This window comes from Coptis chinensis, chromosome 3 (genome assembly GCF_015680905.1).
Source record: "Coptis chinensis isolate HL-2020 chromosome 3, ASM1568090v1, whole genome shotgun sequence".
Lineage (NCBI taxonomy): Eukaryota > Viridiplantae > Streptophyta > Magnoliopsida > Ranunculales > Ranunculaceae > Coptis > Coptis chinensis.
In genome coordinates, this window is record NC_141458.1 from 92,318,377 (window position 1) to 92,339,515 (window position 21,139).

The 21,139-nt window shown below is 37.0% G+C and overlaps 1 protein-coding gene across 7 annotated transcripts; it reads left to right on the forward strand.

Moving 5' to 3' along the window:
- Positions 1–924: 924 nt before the first annotated feature.
- OVA4 (Nucleotidylyl transferase superfamily protein) lies at positions 925–20,574 on the forward strand. Of its 7 annotated transcripts, none has more exons than XM_086603329.1 (15): positions 925–1,053; positions 1,120–1,209; positions 1,288–1,384; positions 1,474–1,515; positions 1,589–1,678; positions 1,795–1,917; positions 3,651–3,722; positions 5,848–5,960; positions 6,070–6,091; positions 6,194–6,259; positions 6,403–6,459; positions 7,077–7,123; positions 15,406–15,487; positions 17,090–17,179; positions 18,913–19,430. In XM_086603329.1, exons 1-15 carry the CDS (start codon positions 977–979, stop codon positions 19,045–19,047), a joined length of 1,203 nt encoding a protein of 400 aa, XP_086459455.1. In that variant the 5' UTR covers positions 925–976; the 3' UTR covers positions 19,048–19,430. The 7 variants fall into 7 exon arrangements, 6 of the variants coding, with proteins under 6 accessions (XP_086459455.1, XP_086459456.1, XP_086459452.1 ...); XM_086603330.1 differs by having other exon boundaries at positions 1,297–1,384; XM_086603326.1 differs by adding an exon at positions 20,305–20,574 and having other exon boundaries at positions 952–1,209; positions 18,913–19,085.
- Positions 20,575–21,139: the final 565 nt, after the last annotated feature.

The following is a 21,139-nucleotide window of genomic DNA, read 5'->3' on the forward strand; positions in this document are numbered from 1 at the left end:
ACTAAAGTTATGTTGGCTAGGTTCATTTGAGGGTTAGAGATTATTTAGATCCGTCCAATGGCTATGCCTTGCATAGTACAAAATATCAGGATATAAGTATTTATCGATACTCAATTTCTGGATATGTATTGTGGATATATCATTCTCTCTGGGGATATTTGACATTGTTTCACATGCAAATATCATGGATATATCTAAAATATCGACAAATATCGTAGATATTGTGGATATTTTTTGATATATCATGATACATTATTTATATTTATTTAAAATACAATGGTAAATATTAAATAAAATTGTTATATACACAAAATATCGTTAAATATCGCAAAATATCACAAATATTACAAATATCGTCAAAATATCACCGATATTTGCAGTCGTATATATCTCTTAACATATTGTGATATTTATATATCTTTTTTTGAAATCTGGATAGATATCCCCAAATATCGCAATATATCGGGATATTTTGTACTATGATGCCTTGTGTTCCTATGTTTAGAATCATATACGATAATACAAATGAAAACCTTGTGTACATAAGTTCTCAACTTAAGTTTGTAGCGGGAAAAAAAAAAGTTATCAACTTAAGATAAACTCCCTTCATCTTAGGGCAAGCATGCTAAAAGATTCTCTAGCCATTTTTTACCTAAATAGTCAGCTCTCTCAAAGTCCGTAGCTAGATGAGTCCTTGTCTGAGATCATTGGAAGTCCTTTAAATTAAAACAAGTATGCAAACTGTGCTACGTACTGAGTGTTTTTTTAAAAAATTCTTAATAAAAGAGGGTTTGTTCTAAATTCAAAAAGAGAAATGAAGAATAATTATATAATTTAAATTATTAATAAAGGGAGGGGTTTCTAATTTTTGTGAGGGAGGTGTTTATAAATTAAGCAAATAGTGGAGAGTGGGTTCCGAAAGATTTAAGGTTGAGTTATTTTGACCGAAAAAAAGAAATATTTGGTGAAAAAGAAAATGGGACGCACAGCCCTCACCCAGTTTCTCCTTCTCTCCAACACTTCTCCACCTCATTCTCTCCGTTCCACTCCAATGTACTATTCTTTTTTCCATACTCCCCAAAATAACTTTTTACTTCTCTCATTCTTTTCTTTTTCCAGGTTACGTTTAAGTCCATACTTAAAAAGCCTAGGACAAAATCGTCTACCAAATTCGTTTCGATGCAACTGCACTACTACAAACTCTGTCAAGTAATTACTAGCCGTCTCTCACTTTCTTTAATTAATTTAAACACGTGTAATTTATATTCATTAAAGAATGTGTTTTAGGTTTTATAGGAAGAGGATTGTGTCTGGTGTACAACCTACAGGTTCTGTTCATTTGGGAAATTACCTTGGTGCCATTAAAAGCTGGGTTTCTCTTCAGGTGAAATAAATATGTTAAATTTATTTTTAATGACTATTTTTCTATATAATGTGGTTGATGAACTTCTCTATTTGGTTTTGTAATTGCAGAATACATATGAAACACTGTTCTTCATTGTGGACCTACACGCGGTATGTTTTGCCTCTCGTCATATACTATCATGTGATTACATTTACATAACCCCTCTTCATTATGTCATCTCAGATAACGCTACCATATGATGCTCAACAGTTAGCAAAAGCAACAAGGACTACAGCAGCTATTTATTTGGCATGTGGAGTAGACATCTCCAAGGTCTTATGCCCCTATTTTTGTTATTTTTTAAGGTATAGAGTGTTTGGATAGGCTTACACTCTTGCTATCTGTTGCTAGAAAATGAACTCATTTCATGTGATTCCTTGTACTTGTAGGCGTCTGTGTTTGTGCAGTCTCATGTAAGAGCGCATGTTGAACTGATGTGGCTGCTGAGTTCTGCCACACCAATTGGCTGGCTGAATAAAATGATTCAATTCAAGGAGAAATCTCGCAAAGCTGTATGTTTTTCAGATTCTTTTTCATTTTTAATTATATTGTTTCCTTTTATTTAGTCTAGATCATTTGTTGATATTATATTAATAGTGATTCTAGGCTCATTGTTCGCAATATGTTAGACTTTCCACGTGCATATTAATATTTGTTTGGTGGCGTTGTAGATTGACAAATTGTCAAGTAACCAACCAATATTTCTCAAAAGCCCGAGCTGTCAAGGAGCGAAAAGCTAATTACTTAACTAGGATCCTAACATTTCACCACACTTCCAAAAGTTGACATCCTTGCCGGCCTAATTTGTCGACACTAACCCTTTCCTCTTTGGCATCTCCACCCATCTCTCAGTGTTCAATGATCTGATCTAGCATTTTTTTTAACAAATGCTTTTTAATCCAGCCTCTAGGTTGCCCCTCCGAAGGTTTGAACCCTGAATGTGGTGTTGGCTCTAATGCCTAATCTCAAGTAACCAACCAATGTTCCTCAAAAGCCCGAGCTGTCAATGGGTGGAAAGCTAATTATTTAACCAGGATCCTAACACAAATTAAGCTTACGTCTAAAACATCATATTTAAAATCATGTCACTTTTTACTTATCATGCCTGTATAGTTGTTCATCTATGTAAATTAATAGGTGTGCAATGTGGGAGTTGGGACTTATCAATTAGCATGACTAAGTCTTTCTAGGCAATCTTCTTTTCTTCTGTTTTCTTCTTTTCCAGGTGACTAACCAATTGGCTTTGATACTCTATTATGAATATTTGTCATCTGCTATGTACAAAGCTGTTTGTTTACCTATCCAAATATCTAAAAGAATGAGGTAGACCAACCTTTAACTTGAACGTGACATTTGTTACGCTCAAAAGCATGAAGCCTAGTATTGATATGGACTCCTACACAAATATGGGAAAGTGCAAACCAGGGTTAAGAGTAGACATTTTTTTAATTGTAGGACTTGGATTCAGATACATTTATCCTAATAGGCTACCAGTTCTATTTTTAACTGATACATTGCGATGCAACCTCAGCCCTTCTTGCATACATCCTATTACACTAGAAATTGGATTATCTGACGTGGTACGACACCCATTATGAAGTATCCTGGTGCACTAGGCTATTATCCAAGGTAGTCAATGCATATAAAAGGCTCCAAAGGGCCCACTTTATGTAAAGTGAGGCGCGAGCGCACAAGGGAACTTAATCATAACTTACGTATTGTAGTGACAAATAGATTGGATATAGTTAGCAATATGAAGGATTTGTATGTACTCAAGTTGCTTAAAGTCAACCATCTGTAAAGAAAAGTTAACAGTTCAACATTAATAGCACTGTCGAAGAAAGAGAAAGACATCCATCATCATCTCCAACGAAAAGATTGAAAGGAACAAAGATATATCTGGTAGCTTGATATACCCCTCTTGGTTTTTCATAAGATATATGAGGATATTCAAAGCTGACATGTTAGACATGATCATGTGCACTTTACTTTTAGGGTCAAGTACAGTTTCTCTTGTTTGTGGTTTTGTTTTTCTTATCTTCAATTATGAGGAAAGGCTTTGCCATCTTGGTAATTTCCACTTATTGCTTCAAAATATCTCGTTTCAGCTTAGAACTTATTTGTAGAAACTACTTCTATATGGACCTAGATGTGTTTCAATTGTAAAGCTGTTCTTGTGATGTGAATTTGCTCCATGTTGCGATTATAGTGATTCACAGTTCTGTTACTTGTTTATTGTTTATAGGGAGATGAAAACGTTGGAGCTGCACTGTTAACTTATCCTGTTCTGATGGCTTCTGACATTCTCTTATATCAGGTTGTTTCTCACTCATGAATTCTCAAAATAGGTATGCCAATCGTAGACAAACATTGAAAACTAAAACAAATTAATGCAAGTTTAAAATTTTCTATTTATACTAATTGGACAATTTGTGTTCACTTTGTTTCATCTTTTTTATTAAGCTGATAGTCCTGATACTTCAAGTCACCCTATATATCCTTTTCACTTAATGAAGTTAAAAAGTAAAGAAGTTTGATAGCTTAAGCTCGCTAATTAGCTTCTTGGTAGCCAAATATCGACTATGCATGTATAAATTCCTTTTCGCTTCTTGCTTCGTAAAACCGATTACTCTAAGAAAAAATGTGGACTCATGCGCGACTACTTTGTCATATTCTCCTAGTGTTCTTAGAAACTTGTTTGGTGTGAAAGTCTCTTTCGACATTCTCTCCAACTCAAACACAATCAAAGGGATAACTCTCTCACCATTTCTGTTCCCGCCATTCAGTGGTGGTATCAAAAGAACTCTTTGCGCTAAGGTCGAATGAGTAGATGTACATACCCTGTACTCTATTCTTATAGAGATTCAAAAAATTTGTTGTTCTCATTCTTCTCTGTTATCCTCTCCGTTTCCTTTAAAACCTAGTCTCCTATTTTTCTTGTGCATCATTGATGGTAAAATTGCAACCATCACTACCCATTGATTTGAAACAGTGCAAGAGAATCTTATGAAATTGGTGTTTATGGGTACAATTTGCTCCATTTAGTTAGTGACACAGATCTGGTACACCATTTAAACAAAATTTTCTTGTGATCCACAATTCTTTGAATATTTTGGTTAACATTGTGATGGCTATGTTAAACTTTCAAAGGGATGTTTTTTTATTTATTTATAAAGAGATTGGTCGTTTTCATGACTTTTGGGTAACCTAGGGTCCAGTGATTTTAATTAAAAATGTCAGGTAAGGTCAGGGAAGTGGCTTTGTCGACACACAATTTCTCAACGTAATGGTAAATTAATTAGAAAGGTAATATGAGAAAAAGAAGAGAAGGAAAAAAGAAAAAGAGGGAAGAAGAGTTACGTTTGTGAGCTTGAGGGTGGCTTTTGTTTTCTTAGATGGCATGTTGTCAAACTAACTTCTGATGAAGAAATAGATAGTATCTATCTTACATGTCGGATACATGTCCATGTATCCGTGTCAGACGGCACACACGCATATCGTAAGTGATATACTTCAATTTTTGGTATGTTGCGGTGTCAGACAGTTCGTATCCGTGTCGGATACAGATAGACACACATATCCATGTCAATGTAACTTAGGGGTTAGGATGCGTTTGACATCCATTTCCCTTAGGGATGGTATTCTTGGTTTCTCACATTCGTTTGGTTGCCCCAAATTGCGGGATTATTTTGTATTGCGATATAATGGCTTTTTTTAGAACTGTTTGTTGTAACGTTTTTATGATTCAATATCATATATGTCAACCATATTTTATTGCCTACTCAATACTACGAGAAAATGTTCTCCTTGCGTTTCTTGAGTCCAATAAAAAAAATGAGCTTTTTTTTATAAGAAAAAACTAAATGCAGTGGAAATCAAATTCAACAAATCAAATACAGCCTGTCTGTTTTATGCGAAACGTGTTTATTAGATAACCATTGGTTATTTGTTATTTTGGTAATTTATGCATAACTTGGAAACATTCAAAATATCATGACAAACAAATAAAGAGGATTATTGAGTCGGACAGCAGTATGTGGGAATTGATTAATTGAACAACGAGAACTGACCAGGATCTTTTCTAGGTTGCCAAAGAGGCGGATTTCTGAGAGACCTATTTCTCGAGAACTCCTTTTCTCATTGAAGTCCTTGAGAATTGGTTCCCAAATGCACCGTTAGTAACTTTTCCAATAAGTAGAAGTCAATCGACTTCTGCTTGCTGAAAGCCTACTTTACACGGCAAGATATAGAGAGTTAAATTTAATTCATCACAATCTTTTGTTCTACGGGTTTTTTTTTTTTTTAGAATATTATAAACATTTCATTTAGTAATTCTCGTAATATGAACATCAATTTATTTAACTTTTTGAACCCGTAATTGGATGCCATATTGCCATCTTTGCTATTTCTTGATTCTAACCAGTTACATTATGGATTTTCAGTCTGACTTGGTCCCAGTTGGTGAGGATCAGAAACAACATCTAGAGCTGACTCGTGAGCTGGCTGAGAGGGTAAATTATTTATATGGAGGAAGAAAGTGGAAGAAACTAGGAGGGTAAGAATGAAGGTTCTTCAGTTGGATTACTGTAAGGTTGAGTCTATCTTTTTTTTTTTTTTTATATATATATATTAGGGGTTTGACTGCATATGTTATTGTTGAGCAGGCGTGGTGGTGCAATTTTTAAGGTGGATTCTGGTACTTAACAACTGGTTTATATCTTCAACTTGAGAGCTGAATGTATCACGATTACCGTGGAGTTGCTCTTACTTAAATTACTTTCTATGTAGGTTCCTGAACCTCTAATCCCGCCTACAGGAGCCAGAGTGATGTCTCTTACTGATGGCTTGTCCAAGGTATCAAGAATTTCAGTTTCCATGTGTCTATCTATATGTATTACAATTCACTTTAAAATACAAATTATCTATTTTTCAAATTTGTATCTAAAAGTGAACTCTTGAATACATCTAGACACTGTTTCTAATCAATTAATCTACAGATGTCCAAGTCTGCGCCTTCTGAACTCTCCCGTATCAATCTTCTTGACCCTAAAGATGTAAGTGTCCTCCCTTGCCTTATCCTGCGTATGTAATAGAATTTCTGTGTTATCTAAACATTATGGAATGCACATGTAATTGGTTACTTGGTGTAGATCAATGACTTGAGCTGTGTGGAGTGAGATTTGGATGGACGATAGTAGTCTAATGCTCACCTGATGGTGTTATGCAGTGTTAGTGCACGCATTGTGTGCTTACCTCGGGTTGTTGTTAGGCATTTGTCTGCCTAGTTATACAACTTTTTTATAACTTTTGTTAGACTAGAAATTCCATTTATATAAATTTTGCACGTTTGTTGGAGTAAACTACCACCACCTGTACATGGTACCAAAGTGGTGAATCCTAGGAGTTTGTGGGTTCAAGCCTTTGGTCCAGCGCCTCCACTAAAATATGGGTGACCACGGCGATTTTTGTTCCTACCCCTTGTTAGAACTGTGTTCCTTTGATAACACTTTTGCACTGAGTGAACTGCTCATTAAGTGAAATCCCTAGCTTTTTCTGTGGTTATTGTTCCATGGTTAGTGATTTAGGTTCCTGTACTGTTTGTTCTTTCTTGTAGTTCCTTGTATTTTTCTGTATCTTTGACATGTTTTCTGCTTGCATACTGGTTCTCTAGGTGATAGTGAACAAGATAAAACGCTGCAAAACTGATTCATTCTCTGGGTTAGTAGTTCTCCCCCCCTCCCCGCTTTTTCTTTTGTATGTGGTTGTGTGCAAAGGGTCATTCTGTATTTAATTCGGAAGTGAGATGAGGATTACAAAACATTCTTACGTCAAATCTTCAAGAAGAATACAATGTTGACATGTAGCATTTTAAAATTAAATCCATGTGGGACCAAATGTCAATGAAATTAAAACCGTGGCATAATTTTTTTAAACCTGCCGATCAAAATATGGCAAACCAACTCATTTGTCTTAATGCTTTGTCGTCTATCTTTTTGTGTAAGTTTCCAGGTTTCTGCGTTTAATTGTATAGATTGCTTGATAAATAATAATAATAATAAATTTGTGTAGATTGCTTGAGGGCTGAGGCTCATATACCTAATCTAGGACTTAAGGTCTTATTTCTTGTCCATTACTATTTGAACGGCGAAGTGAAAAATAAGTGAAAAGGGTTAGAACCTTAGGTTGCACCTCACTTTTATTTATCTTCACTTGTGCACACCCACTACTTACTATCGCACATAGTTATGTACACCCACATTCATAAGTACACCCAGACTGACTCACAAAATACATAAATGCTAGCATCCCCTCCTCAAGCTGGAGCATATGGATCAAATATGTCCAGCTTGAAGCACAAATGAAAAAAAGGTTGGCATGAAAGTGCTTGGTAAGGATGTCGCTTATCAGAACGAATATATGGAGTGACAATTTGCTTCTTTGTCAATAAAGTGCCAAGGGTATTGCTGAAAACCCCTCCTTTTTGGATTTTCTTACTTAAGAAAGAGGGAAAAGTGTATGATGAAGAATAATCATTGATGAAGAATATTAGGAGAGTTCACATACTATGAGTGCTAGGTAAGGGTGGAATTTGAGCCGAGGAAAGTGTATGATGAAGAATAATCATTGATGAAGAATATTAGGAGAGTTCACACACTACGAGTGCTAGGTAAGGGTGGAATTTGAGCCGAGCGGCTCGACTCATTTAGCTTGGCTCAGGCTCGTTCATTTAATAAATGAGCCAAGCTTGAGCCTATATTATAGCTCGTCTAACAAACGAGCTTGATGAAGCTCGGCTCGATAAGCTCAAATAGCATCACCGTAGTGTAAAATAACCGAGCTACTTGGGCTCGGCTCGCTAAAAGCTCGGCTCAGGCTTAGGCTCATTCATATATTATATGAGCCAAGCTTGAGCTTTTTTCAAAACTCGCTTAATAAATGAACCGAGCTTGAGCATAGTGAAGCTAAGCTTGGTTAGCTCGAATTCCACCCTTAGTGCTAGGAAAGAAAGACAATGGTTTAAGAATAGGAGGGGGACGAAGAGTGAGAAGCTTGAAGTAAAATGATCTTGTACAAAATCTCCCATTTTTATTAATAGGCCAAAGACGTTTATCTGTGTCCGGTCTCATAGAAGGAATAGTCCAGTTTGCATGTGAGTGCCACCACGCTCACTATGTATGTCTTGGTCTGAGAGTTTTGTATCAATACCTAGATCCAACACAATACAAGCATTATCTTCTGGCATGAACAAGCAAACTTGGTGATTCTTGCAGTATGATAAAGCGTATAATCTAGGGAAAGAAAAAATAGAGAGGTCTCTCATCTAACCAAACATCCTCTCTCACCATCCCCCAAACAGAATCTAATGTTCTTTTGGAAAGCCTCTGACACTTTGGAAATTCCTTTCCACAAGTGGTGATCACTGGGCCGCTAACCCAGCCTAAACATTCCTTGCCAAACCTGGATGAAATAATCTACCTCCACAAACTTTCTCTTTCCTCCCCAAAACGCCATAGGCACTTACTTAGCAAAGCTAGGTTGAGCTCATGAAGCATACAAAGGCCCAAACCCCCTTGTCTTGCTTAGATAGGCATAGTCTTTCGAAACTCTCTCTTCTCACTATTCCTTTGAGTGTAATGAACACTATGGAAAGAATCACGAGGGAGTTCTTATGGGAAAAACTAGTGATGTTCAACGCTAGCACCTTATTTCATGGGATGGTGTTTGCATGCCGATTGAAATGGGAGGTCTTGGTTATGATGCTTGAAAGAGCTAAATATCTCTTTGATGTGTAAATGGAGATTTGGGGATCAATTATGTGATAGTTTATGAAAGAAGGTCATTAATGACAGGTATGGATTGGGTGAGCATGGCTTGTTCTGAAATAAGGTTAATGGCATGTATTGGTGTAGGGTATGGCGTGGGATAATGAATTGCAAAGACTAAGACTTGTTTGAGGCTGAAATAAATTTCAATGTTGGCAATGGCTCGAGGGTTTGTTTTGGGAAGACAAGTGGGTTACTGAGAGACCACTAAAAACAGGTTTTTATTGACATGTTTGGGATTTCAGAGAACAAAAGGGGTACGGTTCAGCAGCATGTGGTTTGGATGGATTGAAGGCAGTCAAGGAATCTGTTTTTCAGGCGGAGTTTATTTGGCAAAGAACTCCCTAGGGTCAGTGAATTTCTTGGTCTGATCTCACGACATTGGGTGAGTGATGAAGATGATTACAGGATGTGAAATGGCAAGCGGCAAGAGTTCACTCCACATGCAATGTATGATTTACTAGAAGCCAAGAGAATAAGCGAGCATTTGTTGGGTCTTGCAAAGTTCCCTCATAAGGTTGTATGGAACAAATTGGTTCGTGTGGGCTTTTTTCTGGGGAAGAACTTTAACAGCAGATAGCGTAAGAAAGAGGGCTTAATATCCCTAGTGGTTAATATCTATTTATAAGTTGAGTTTCTTGCTAGCCAAGAGACCAACTCAAACAAGGAAACCGACTGATCCTAACAATAGAAAATTAATAAAACAAAATAAAGTGAACTGGCCCATGATGGGCACAATAGCAGCATCTAAGCACCATCTGCTATCTCACATCCTGGAGCAGCATCCAAGCAGATTTTATATAAGGACATGGCTAGCATCATGCGCACTATGCTTTGCATCACTCTCCCCAAGTTGAAGAAGCTTGTCCTCAAGCTTAGTAGCTTGCATTCCTGCCAAGATTCAGCAAAGCGTTTATACATCAGCATCCAAGGAGTGTGGAATACCCAACCTCGAACTTTATCAAAATATCGACTCACCAAAACATTAGACCATAATGTCAATGTTGCACTACACTGAAAATTCCTTCGACAAATATCAAAAGGCAACAACCCACTAGCTATGAACCCATGTTACATGGACACTACATATTTGAAAAAAAATCTGTGTCGGATACGTATCCACGTGTAGGGCTGTCAATGGATTGGTTTGGGTAAGGTTTTGGAAAATCTGAACCTGAACCGATAAGAAAATTGGGAATCTGAAACCAAACCGAACCGATAATATTATGTTTAATCCGAAACCGAACCGAACTGATATATTGCAAACCAAACCCGAACCGAAAACTATAAAATCAATTAAATTTTAAATCAAATTAATTAATTTTAACCACACAATTGATAGACATATACAAAATTAATTATAAATATTACTAAAATGCTATCTTATCGGTTCGGGTTCATATCGGTTCAGTGGAGGGCAAACCCAAACCAAACCAATATCTTATCGGTTCGGTTTCGGGTCGGTAGAGAGCAAACTAAATTATCAAAACCCAAACCGTTTTTTATTGGTTTGGTTCGGATCGGTTATCGGGTTATCGAAACCCATTGACAGCCCTATCCACGTGTCGTCTGTGATGTACCTCATTTTTTGATATTTTGCTGTGTCAGACATATCATATCCGTGTTGGATACGGACACACTTATCTGTGTCAATGTAACTTAGTAGTATGAACTGAAAGTTCTTGCTCCTATGCCCCTTAAAATCCGAAATTTAAGGATCCTAAATCCTAATAGTTAGGCCATGGTTGCGGCAACATAACAAACAGTTGGTGTGCAGTATGTTGTTGCCCTTGCTGAACACGTACTATTTGTAGCCCTGTTTGCTGACCGACTAAGATGTCAATGATAGGAGTCATCGGACTGTGGAAATGATCCTTAGGGTTTTGTGGTGACTGCACATGTAGTGGAGGGATGCCTATGGCAGCTAGCGCATCCCTTTGGTTTTTCTGGTTTTCACCATGTTCAAACAATCACCTGTTGTGTTCTCACATTGAGGGGAGGCACTGTACCCTGTAAATCACCACCATCACTAATGGTTGCTTTCTCACGTTCAGGAGTATGTGGTGCAAAAGGTGTGATACCCTCCTTTGAGTCACTTACCAACAATGCAATGCCTATAACTTGAGAAAAGGCATCGGTTTTAGAGACCGAGCTGCGAGTGGCCATTAGTGGTGCCACCACTCTCTGGGCAGTATCAACGCAACAGTCAAGTTCTTGAGCATCTGGATCATATTTGCCATCATACTCTCCATACGGGTCATTAAATTTTTATCCATGGTGGGAGGACGAACTCGATTATCTCTTCGATTTGTCATCTCTGAAAAAATTTAATTTTTCTTTTAACCTTCCAAGGAACGGTTTGCTCCGATATACCAAATAATAATGTAGATTTAAACTGGCGGAAGCAAATAGTTTAATAAAAATCTATACTTTAAATAAATAATTGAAAAAACCTTAAAAGTCTGTCTTTTATTTCTTCTAAAAAATTCAATCACGCCCACTAAAACTCCAAAAAAAAAATGCATAACCCTAGTGGTCAATTTCGATTTATAAGTTAGGTTTCTTGCTAGCCAAGAGATTAACTGAAACAAGGAAACCGACTAATCCTAATAATAGAAAATTCGTAAAACAAAATAAAGTGGACCTGCCCATGATGGCCACAGTAGCAACATCTACTATTACACATCCAGGAGCAGCACCCAAGCAGCATCTAGATGAGGACGTGGCTAGAACCATGCACACTATGTTCTGCATTATGTGTGCTTTGGGGTTGGATATCTCATCTACTGTTAGAAATGTAAGTTTTGATTCAATTGTAATTGATGGGAAACTATAGTACAGCTTTGATGTAACTACATATGGGCAGTGTGAACCTCTCACACTGATATTGTAATACAATCTTGTTTTATCGATGGAAACAAAGTCAAGTATTTTGTTAATAAAGAAGTGAGAAAGAAAGGATAAAAAACAACCTCCTCGAAGCCTACATCCTACAAATCCACCACTCAAGAATCTCTATACATAATATCCCCCTATCTCGCCCCACAAAGTGTCAAACGCTTCTCAAATCTATAAAGACTATACTCCGGTATCAAAGGAGGCCTTTATAGCTATGATGATTTTTTTTTGCAAGTTTAATGCTCTACCCTCAAAAGTTTGTTTGTTACGATCCAAATCCCTCACATGACTGCACAAATGGTGTCATATTCCAGATATGTTGGCCTCTAGAAGAGAATGGCACTGTATACCACTGAGTAAGGAGATACACCACCCGACCAAGACTAACCCAAACTAATCTAGAAATCTTATAAAAATAAGATCAAATCTGCCACAAGAAAGGACAACTCAAGAGGACATGATTTACTGACTCTTCAACTCTATCACACAAGGGAGAGTAATCCAAGATTTAATTGTATAAAAAAAAAAAAAATTAGCAATCCAAGGTTTGACCTCTGAAATTCTTTTTCCGAAGATTTTCAACTGAAAGAATCCGCTCCAAAGAAGCACTCCACACGAGGAAATGAACTCTAGGCGGCACCTTGGAGCCCCGAGTTCTAGATCCTGGAAAACAAGGAGAGGGTGCATTGTCAACAGAAGAGAGACACCAAGAGCGACGGGAGAGATATACCGAGCTGATTGAGAAACTGCATATCTTACCAAGTACTGCATTATCGAATCAGGGGATCTGGGTCTCGTCGGTTCAAGTTTACAGTCTCAAGCCTAGCCATAAGGGAGGGTAGAAAAAGTTATATCAAGGAATAAGGAAAGAATCAGCTTACATCATGTGATTGATTCATTCTAGTTTATATCATGCGGTAAGAAAAGAGAACAATAACAAGCTTTGGATGAGGCTGTGGATTGTCAGCCACGTTGAGAACAGTGTCACAATCAATAAGAATGTGATCAACATGTGGTAGTGCATAACCACTAAAAAGTCAAACGGACTCGCAAAATCCAAATGACTGTATGTCAGTTCCTGACTGTGCTGCTGCAAAGATGCAGTGCATTCAGTGTTTAAAAAAATGCACTTAGGCTTACACCTTGAGGCGGGCCTTAAGCTTTTTGAGAAATTAGTGCACTGAGGCTTAAGCCTCATTGACAGTAATCCAAGATCCAAAAACTTTAGTTTTTTTCGTTTCGTTTCATTTTATTTTATTTTTTACTTTTTCTTCTCACAGCCACCCTCAATCTTTGTTCAAAGGATAACAAAACCTTATTCATATGGATAATTGTTCGATTTTAAAAATGAAAACTGAAATTGCGTTTTTTTTTTGGAGGCGTGATTGAGGCTTATGCCTCAGACACCTCTTAGTCTATCCTCAAGCCTCACAGAAGCAGAGCTCCTCGAGGCTAAGATGTTTTTTTAAACCTTGAGTGCACTCAAGACATAATGCTGAAGGTATGCAAGGTGGACCTAGGTCCAGCAAAAACAACTCTCCAATAGAAAAAATAGAAACTGGAAACTCAAGTGTGTATTCTTATGTGTATCAACCTCGTCAAGGTCAAAGGTGAGAATCTCACACTTGTTGCAGGGAGTTGTTGCTGTGGATCACCAAAGACCTAGTAGAAATTTAGGATGAACTTTAGGTGTGAGAGGACCATTAGGAATGATGGCCCAATTAGAAGGCTTGAACTGGATGAAGGCTTAGATACCCCAACATGGATATAAGATGAGTTTAAGGAATTGCATTTAAGACCTATAAGTATGTGCCAATCATTGTTTCAATGAAATCTGTGGAGCGTTAATGGTACAGGAGTACATACAGAAGCTTGATGGGCCACCTCTGTTAAAATTCTAAAAATAAAGAAACAATACTATTGAATAATTGACCGTTGTGTGCGTTTGTTCTGAGTACACTGGTAGTTATACTTGTATTAGATAAGAGCAATATTTCCCAGTTATGTTGTCTAGAACTTATCGATCCTTGTAATTGGCAAGAGTGATCAATTGCTGTAGTGATTTGTCAATAACAGTTAATTGCTGTTTGTGGAATTCAGAAAGTCGATGGATTGCAGTGCAACTGATATTCGAGTTCGGCTTTGTAAAAGGTTATCTGGAGAGCCTTTGATTATTTCAATGTTCACCGCACTGAATTTGAATCTCTGGCTTAAGTGTTTTGGCTGCCTGAATTATGGTCATAAATATATCCATGGCGATATACAAAATAAGTTTATGCCCTGAGAATAAATAGAAGAAATTGGGGCTCCTTTGAGATTCAATTTTCTTTCTTGAAAAGCTATTGTCTTCTTGCGCCATAGATTAAAGAATCAAGCCTTAGTTTTTTTTTTTTTGCTTTGAGAAACACTCTTGAGGCTATTGACACCCAAAATCAGGGGATTGTAAATTGGTGATTTTTGATTCGCAAAGCCTGCAAAGGTGTGTAGGAGGTGGCAATTATTTGAGAAACCAAGTCCGTCCTTCATCTCACTAGGGTTGTTGCACATCACCACTTCCTGCCCAAACTCCTCACTGTGGCCTTAAAGTCTTTCATAAGTTTCCTATTCAGTTTATTTCTGTCCAGAGTTCTATCCAAAGTTGCTTTGTTTAGTTCTTGGGTGAATTCTTGAGAATTGTGAACTTATATCCTTTTTGTTTGAAGTATGCCAAATTTGTCAATTATATTCTTACCGGTTGTCCTTTTTCTTGACGGGTATGGAGTTATTTTATTCTAGAGCAATGCTGTTTTGAGTTTGTCTAGTGAAAAAAGCTATTAGCCTCATGGAACTTGAGAGTTCATTCTCATAAAGGTTGTCACATTTGGAGCATGCTACCTTTTGGCTTTTGCCATTCTGTGTGGTATGTGGTTGGAGAAGATCAAAAGAATGAAAGGCACTTTGAAGGTGTAATGACGCCAGTGAAGAAAGTTGTTTTGCCCATCAAAGCCCTTTTATTTTCTGGTCAAAAGTGCACAAGAAGACTCAAAACACATGTCTAGAGGTTTTTGTGCATATATGGGAGTCTATAATGAGTTTATTGGGGTTGTCTTTCCTTATTTTAAGCATTTACTTGTTTCCCTTTGTTCCTTGTGTTATAAGATATCCCCATCGTATTTTCTCTTTGAATGGATATATGTATATAAAGATATACTTTATTGATACAAATATAGAATAGTGATAAGAATAAAACTTTACGATTCTTTTAGTTTCATGCTTGACTTTTACACTTTTCTATTCTAGCTTGGAGTTTGATAATCCCGAGAGACCTGAATGCAACAACCTTCTTTCAGTTTATCAGATCATCACAGGAAGGACAAAAGAGGTAAATGGTGTAAATGGTTATCTTTATATTCGGCTTTCGTGCTTTAGCACTCAATTCAAGCTGATTATTCCTGATCCAAAAAAAAAACACACACACACTCAATACTGCTATAACTATCAGCACATAATCTTGCCAGTAGTTGGGTTTGCAACCCAAATCACGTTTTGCGTTTTGCTCTTGAAATTCTTTTATTTGATCGTGGAACTTGTATTCATGGTTTTCATTTAGAACTCATGCTGTATGTTGTATGTGTATCTTTTATTGATAATCATTATGTTCTTATTCCATCACAGAGCAAAAGGTTGACACAGCCTAGAACTCATCAGAGTGTTATGGTGAACGAAAAACTGTTGTATATTCTCCCTTCCTAAATTAGGTAGTGGGAGGAGAATGGAGTCCAAAAAGGGAAAGGTATATGAAGGGGAGAAGAGAGATTGAGAAGAAAATAATAAGTTGTAGAGAAATTTAACAAATCAAAATCTACTAAATGGGAGAGTGTTAATCAACAGAGAGCAATGCGACCTTTGCGGAAGGGTTATTGTGGGGTTTGCCTTTTGCCTTCATTGGGTTAGGGGCTATGATTTCAATAATAAAGAGGTGGTGGAGGTGGATGAGATCTTAGAAGGGACTTTCTCCTTAAAGGTTCGTTGTAGATTTGTAATGAGCCAACCTTGGTGTATGCTTTCCAGTAGCTATGGGGCGGTTGACTATGGATTAACAGATGACATTGAAATGGAGGTGGAGGATGTGAGAACTTGGAATGGGGATAGTTTGTATCTTGGGTGTGACTTCGATGCAACTAGATTTGTTTGGGAATGGATTCTAGTGAAGAAGATAGGTTTATGAGGGAGTTTTCTTCTTTTGTCAGTAGAAATTCCCTTGTAGACATTCCTATGAGTGGGCTCATTCAATTTTTCGAGGGGTTAGGATTATCCACTTTAAGTCGTATCAATAGATTTCGTGTGAGTCCGGAGTGGGATGAGTTGTTTTCTAACGAGTTCTTGCATGCATTGACCAGACCTATTCCCGATCTTTGTCCTTTATTATTGGATTGTCAAGTGAAGGAAGGGGGCCAAAGCCTTTCAAATTTGAATTGATTTGTTTCAAAGATGATTGTCTCATTCCTTTGATGGAAAGTTGGTATGTGAGTTTCCAATTCAATGGAAATGAGGGTATTGTGTTTTGGAAGATGGATAGTTTGAAGGAACAACTTAAGACATGGAATAAGGAGATTTTTGGAAGGGTGGATACAAAGATAGGTTTGAAATTGGTGGAGATTGCCGAGTTGGACAAAGAGGAGCTATGAAGCATGGACACTGACACTTGGACACCACATTTTTCAAAAAAGGAGGACACGGATGCGTGGTACCTTCCACCCATTTTCCTTTAGGACATATGTGGAATAACCATTATTCATCTACCCTTTTGCCAAAAGGGTGCCAAACCCATATTTGGGGGTGCCAATACTGCCGCCCTTTAATTATTGAAGCTCTTAGTATATCCATGCTTTATGATACATGACTTGTATCCTGTATTAATTAATAGTTTTTGTCCTTTACGTGTTCATGGGTATTTCTTGTTACTTAACTTTCTTTCGCACAGGAAGTTACACAAGAATGTCAAGATATGAACTGGGGCTCATTTAAACCCCTCCTTGCAGATGCCTTAGTCCAGCATTTACATCCCATTCAGGTCCATGCTAAATCTCTCTCTTTATAAATGGAAATGTGTTGCAGCTTTGATTTATGTTTGTTATGTTAATGCTCCTGCTTTTAAATTAAGGGTTATCCTTGCTCACCCCCATTTATTCAATAGTTGAGATCCTCAAATATTTGGAAATTTAATTTAAACCCCCATTGAAGTTCTTAAAGTGGACCTAAAATGTGGCCCAAAATGTTGTTTCGTTGGTTTCTGTCTGACTGTTCTCAGTTTCTCTTCTCTTCTTCTTCGCCCCAAACTCACCTTCCCTCTCCCTCCTTCATTCTCTGCTCACTCCCCACTGCTAGCAGTTATACTAGTAACAATCAGCTCATTGGACATCGATGGTCCACATTTTACAACTCTCTTGATAAGGTTGGACATTTTCAAGATAATTATTTTTGAGGATGATCTCCATGCTGGGGAGATGACATTATACTGCATCATGTAAATGTAGGTTCGCTTTTGGAATATTACTATATTAGTTAAGAAGGCCTTGGGGAACATATTTGCAAAATAATGGATATAATGCTCCTTGAAATACACTTTTAGTTTTTGACAAATATGATCATCTTATCATTGGCTTCAACCTCACAAAATCTTCACATTCAGCAATGCTAACTTGTCACCCTCAACAGTCATACCTTAGGGTTACAGTAGATTTGAAAATCGAAGTATTAGTCTGTCTTTTAACTATAGTTGAGCATAAAACAGATGGGACAACTCGCCTACAATGTTCACATGGATACCAAGACTTTAAGCTTGACAGTTGTCCAACTAGCGATACATGTATAGTCGCTATTATCTGCATGCACATTATTGTGTCTATTTAAAGAGTTTGAAAGCAAATAGATAAACTGATTCAGAAGTACATAGATAGCATTGAGGATATTCAGGTTTCCAGGTGCTATTATTAACTTGTTGATACATGGGCTCATCAATGTATCTAAGAACCAATTTATGTTTTGTTGTACTCAAGTCCTAAAGTATCCATATCGTGTTTTATGTTGAACTCTCTAATTTTGGAAGGTGTTCAGTGGCCTACTGGTCAATCCTTGGGAGGTTGGGGCTGAGGTCTTGGGTTCGATCCCCACCTTCAGCAGTAACTAAGGGATTTTGGAATGTAGTTCTAAGTACCCAAAAGAAAAAAAAAACAGAAAAAAAAAATTGGATATGCCAGATTGCCAGTATATTCAGGTCAACGCAAAAATTGGAAAAAAATGTGGTAAACATTAGGCATTTATATGTATATTTATGGAATAGCGATATCGGTTCCTGAATTTCGAAAAATGTCACTTATATTTCGAGATATGTCGCGATTTTTTTGGCCATAGGTGTATGTCGCTGTATGATGGTTCATGCATTTATGTGTATGTGCCGCATCAGAATAACTGGGTTTTATCAAAGTTTCTAACTATTTCTCTCTGTGCACCTCCTAATTTGTATGAGGTGAATCAAAAGAAAAAGGAAATAAAAGAAATCACACCACTAACTAGGTTGGGTAGAAAAAGCTGCTTTTTATGTTTTAAACCAAAAGCTTTGCCTAAGATCTTTCCCTTTTAATGATGCTAGATGAACAGAATCGTCATTACGTATAAATGCAAGATTGAGTTTTTCTTTTCCTGTCTTTATTCAAAATTTTTTCTGACATCTTACCTTTCTTGCTAATGCTCTGTCATATTTGGTTTTGGTGTCCCCTTCATAATTTGTTCTTTTCGCCTTTGAAGGTTCGCTATGAGGAAATCATTTCTGATTCAGCTTATTTGGATAGAGTTTTGGTTGAGGGAGCTACAAAAGCTTCCAATATAGCAGATGCTACTCTCAATAATGTCTATCAAGCTATGGGATTTTTGCCAAGATGAGAAGAATTGATGCTGCAAGAAAGAATTGTTTTGAAAAGGTTAGTAGGAAAGCTACCTTAAAGTTAACTTTTGGGTGTTCCTATCAGTGTCCACAAGTTTTTAGATATTCATGAGAGCAAAACAAGTTACTCATTGAGGCGCTGCAAGAAGCTCATTGTTCAGTATAGCCACCTCAACATCTCGCTTTCTGGAAAGTTGCGCCACGTCTTTATATTCTATTGTGTTCATGGGGCCTATTGACTTTAACTTTTCCCCATCACTATGTAACAAGCTTAGGTACCTAGTTTCAACAATTATGACATTTTTCTCGGTGAATTAAGTTCACAACATATTCATGTCTTCACCAACCAGTTAACAAAGTATTTAGTGAGTTTCGACCTTCATGAATGGCTATATCATGAGAGTTGTGGGCTATTTAACCTATTTTGCCTATAAACCAAATCATGCCCCTTAAATTTCTGAATTCTGAAAATTGTTATGTACCTGAACTATAATATAGTGAAAAACAATGCCCTTGTATACTATTTTTGCAGTATTATTGTTAAACAAGAGCACACCACTAAAGAGTTTATCAAGGTCATGTGATGGTTCACCTTCATACTGTGAAATGATTTATCGTAATGCCCCAATTCATAAACTATGCAAGTGTTGGAACACACATTGGCTTCAGCATGTGGTACCATTCTGTGATGAGTAATTATTGGCTATCAGTTACTGGAGACGTGTTAATCTCGAATTTGGATTAATGATTGTGTGGCCTTTAGGAGCGTAAATCTTTTTCTCTGTAATCAGAAAAATGTGTTAAATTTCAAGACGTTCGTATCTTTAAATAGAGTAACATTGACAATTGAAAATATAATAGTAATATATTTGTAGTATACTGAAAAAAATATGATGATTTTTTTTTAATCTATGTTCGCTATTGTTAGTTCACACAGTTGTGGTTTTCTGATGCATCTGTGGCTAGGGATGGTGAAGAAAACCTCAGTGTATGCTATATCATGTCAAAGCTTGTCGTGTTTTGAAGCTATAAGTGCTTTATTCACTTCATTATTTTGGCTGGATATTATACAAGTTTGTTTGTTAGTGAGTGTTCTCATAGCTGTGTCACCATTTCATTGTGTTCTTGTTCATTAATTTATGAGGTCCAGGGTGTGATTCTTATCATATAGATGATAGTGATAGGATGAAAGAATCATTCATCTGTCCAAGAGAAACTTGTAAGTCATATTCTGATACTGCTCCACCCAACTACAGCTTTCTTTTGTTGCTTCTTTGGCAAAACAGTGGATGTGACCGCATATATGCAGGAAACCAGGGCGTGAGAGAGAAGAGCAACTCAATCACCAGTGAAGCCCCCTTCCCCAGTTCCCTCTCCCTTTGGTGGCAAAGGAATAAAGGGAGCATCACTCAACAATTCCCTCCTCTTTTAACGTTTTGTTCAGAATTTGTAGAGGAAAAGACCTGACAAGGACCATTGTTGGTCCCTTTTTAGCTAAAAGCTCCAATTCAATCATTATTGTGATTTTTCTGCCTTTTGTTTTCCTTTAGCTGCTTGATTCTCCTCTCCTTGTTGTGGTATTTTGTTCTCCACTCACAAAACCAACGTATTACCATTGCAACATTGGAGTAAACCTAACATTGGAGTAAACTTAAATTTTGATGTCAAATGACTGCCAACACAAGTAAGGGTGGAATTTGAGCTAATCAAGTCGAGCTTTACTATGTTCAAACCCGACTCATTTATTTAGCTAGCTTTGAAATAAACTCAAGTTTAGCTCATATATTATATGAACAAGTCCGAGCCGAGCCCGAATAGTTGGTTATTTTACACTACAAAGATGCTATTTGAGCTTATGAAACTGAGTTTTATAAAGCTCGTCTATTACACGAACTATAATATAGGCTAATAAAACTTAGCTCATTTAACATATAGGCTAATAAAACTTAGCTCATTTAACTAAATGACCAAGCTTGAGCTGAGCCAGAGTCAAATTCCACCCCTTAAACACAAACACACTAGACTTGTTTTTGCTGTTTGTATATTATTTAACATTTCTGTCTCTACGCATTTTCTTTCAATCAAACACTG

Coding starts and splice junctions, on each gene's coding strand:
- OVA4 (XM_086603326.1), top strand. CDS start 977: ATGGGACGCACAGCCCTCACCCAGTTTCTCCTTCTCTCCAACACTTCT. Junction 6,460..7,076: donor ATCTTCTTGACCCTAAAGAT/GTAAGTGTCCTC, acceptor CTGGTTCTCTAG/GTGATAGTGAACAAGATAAA. Junction 7,124..15,405: donor AAAACTGATTCATTCTCTGG/GTTAGTAGTTCT, acceptor TTTCTATTCTAG/CTTGGAGTTTGATAATCCCG.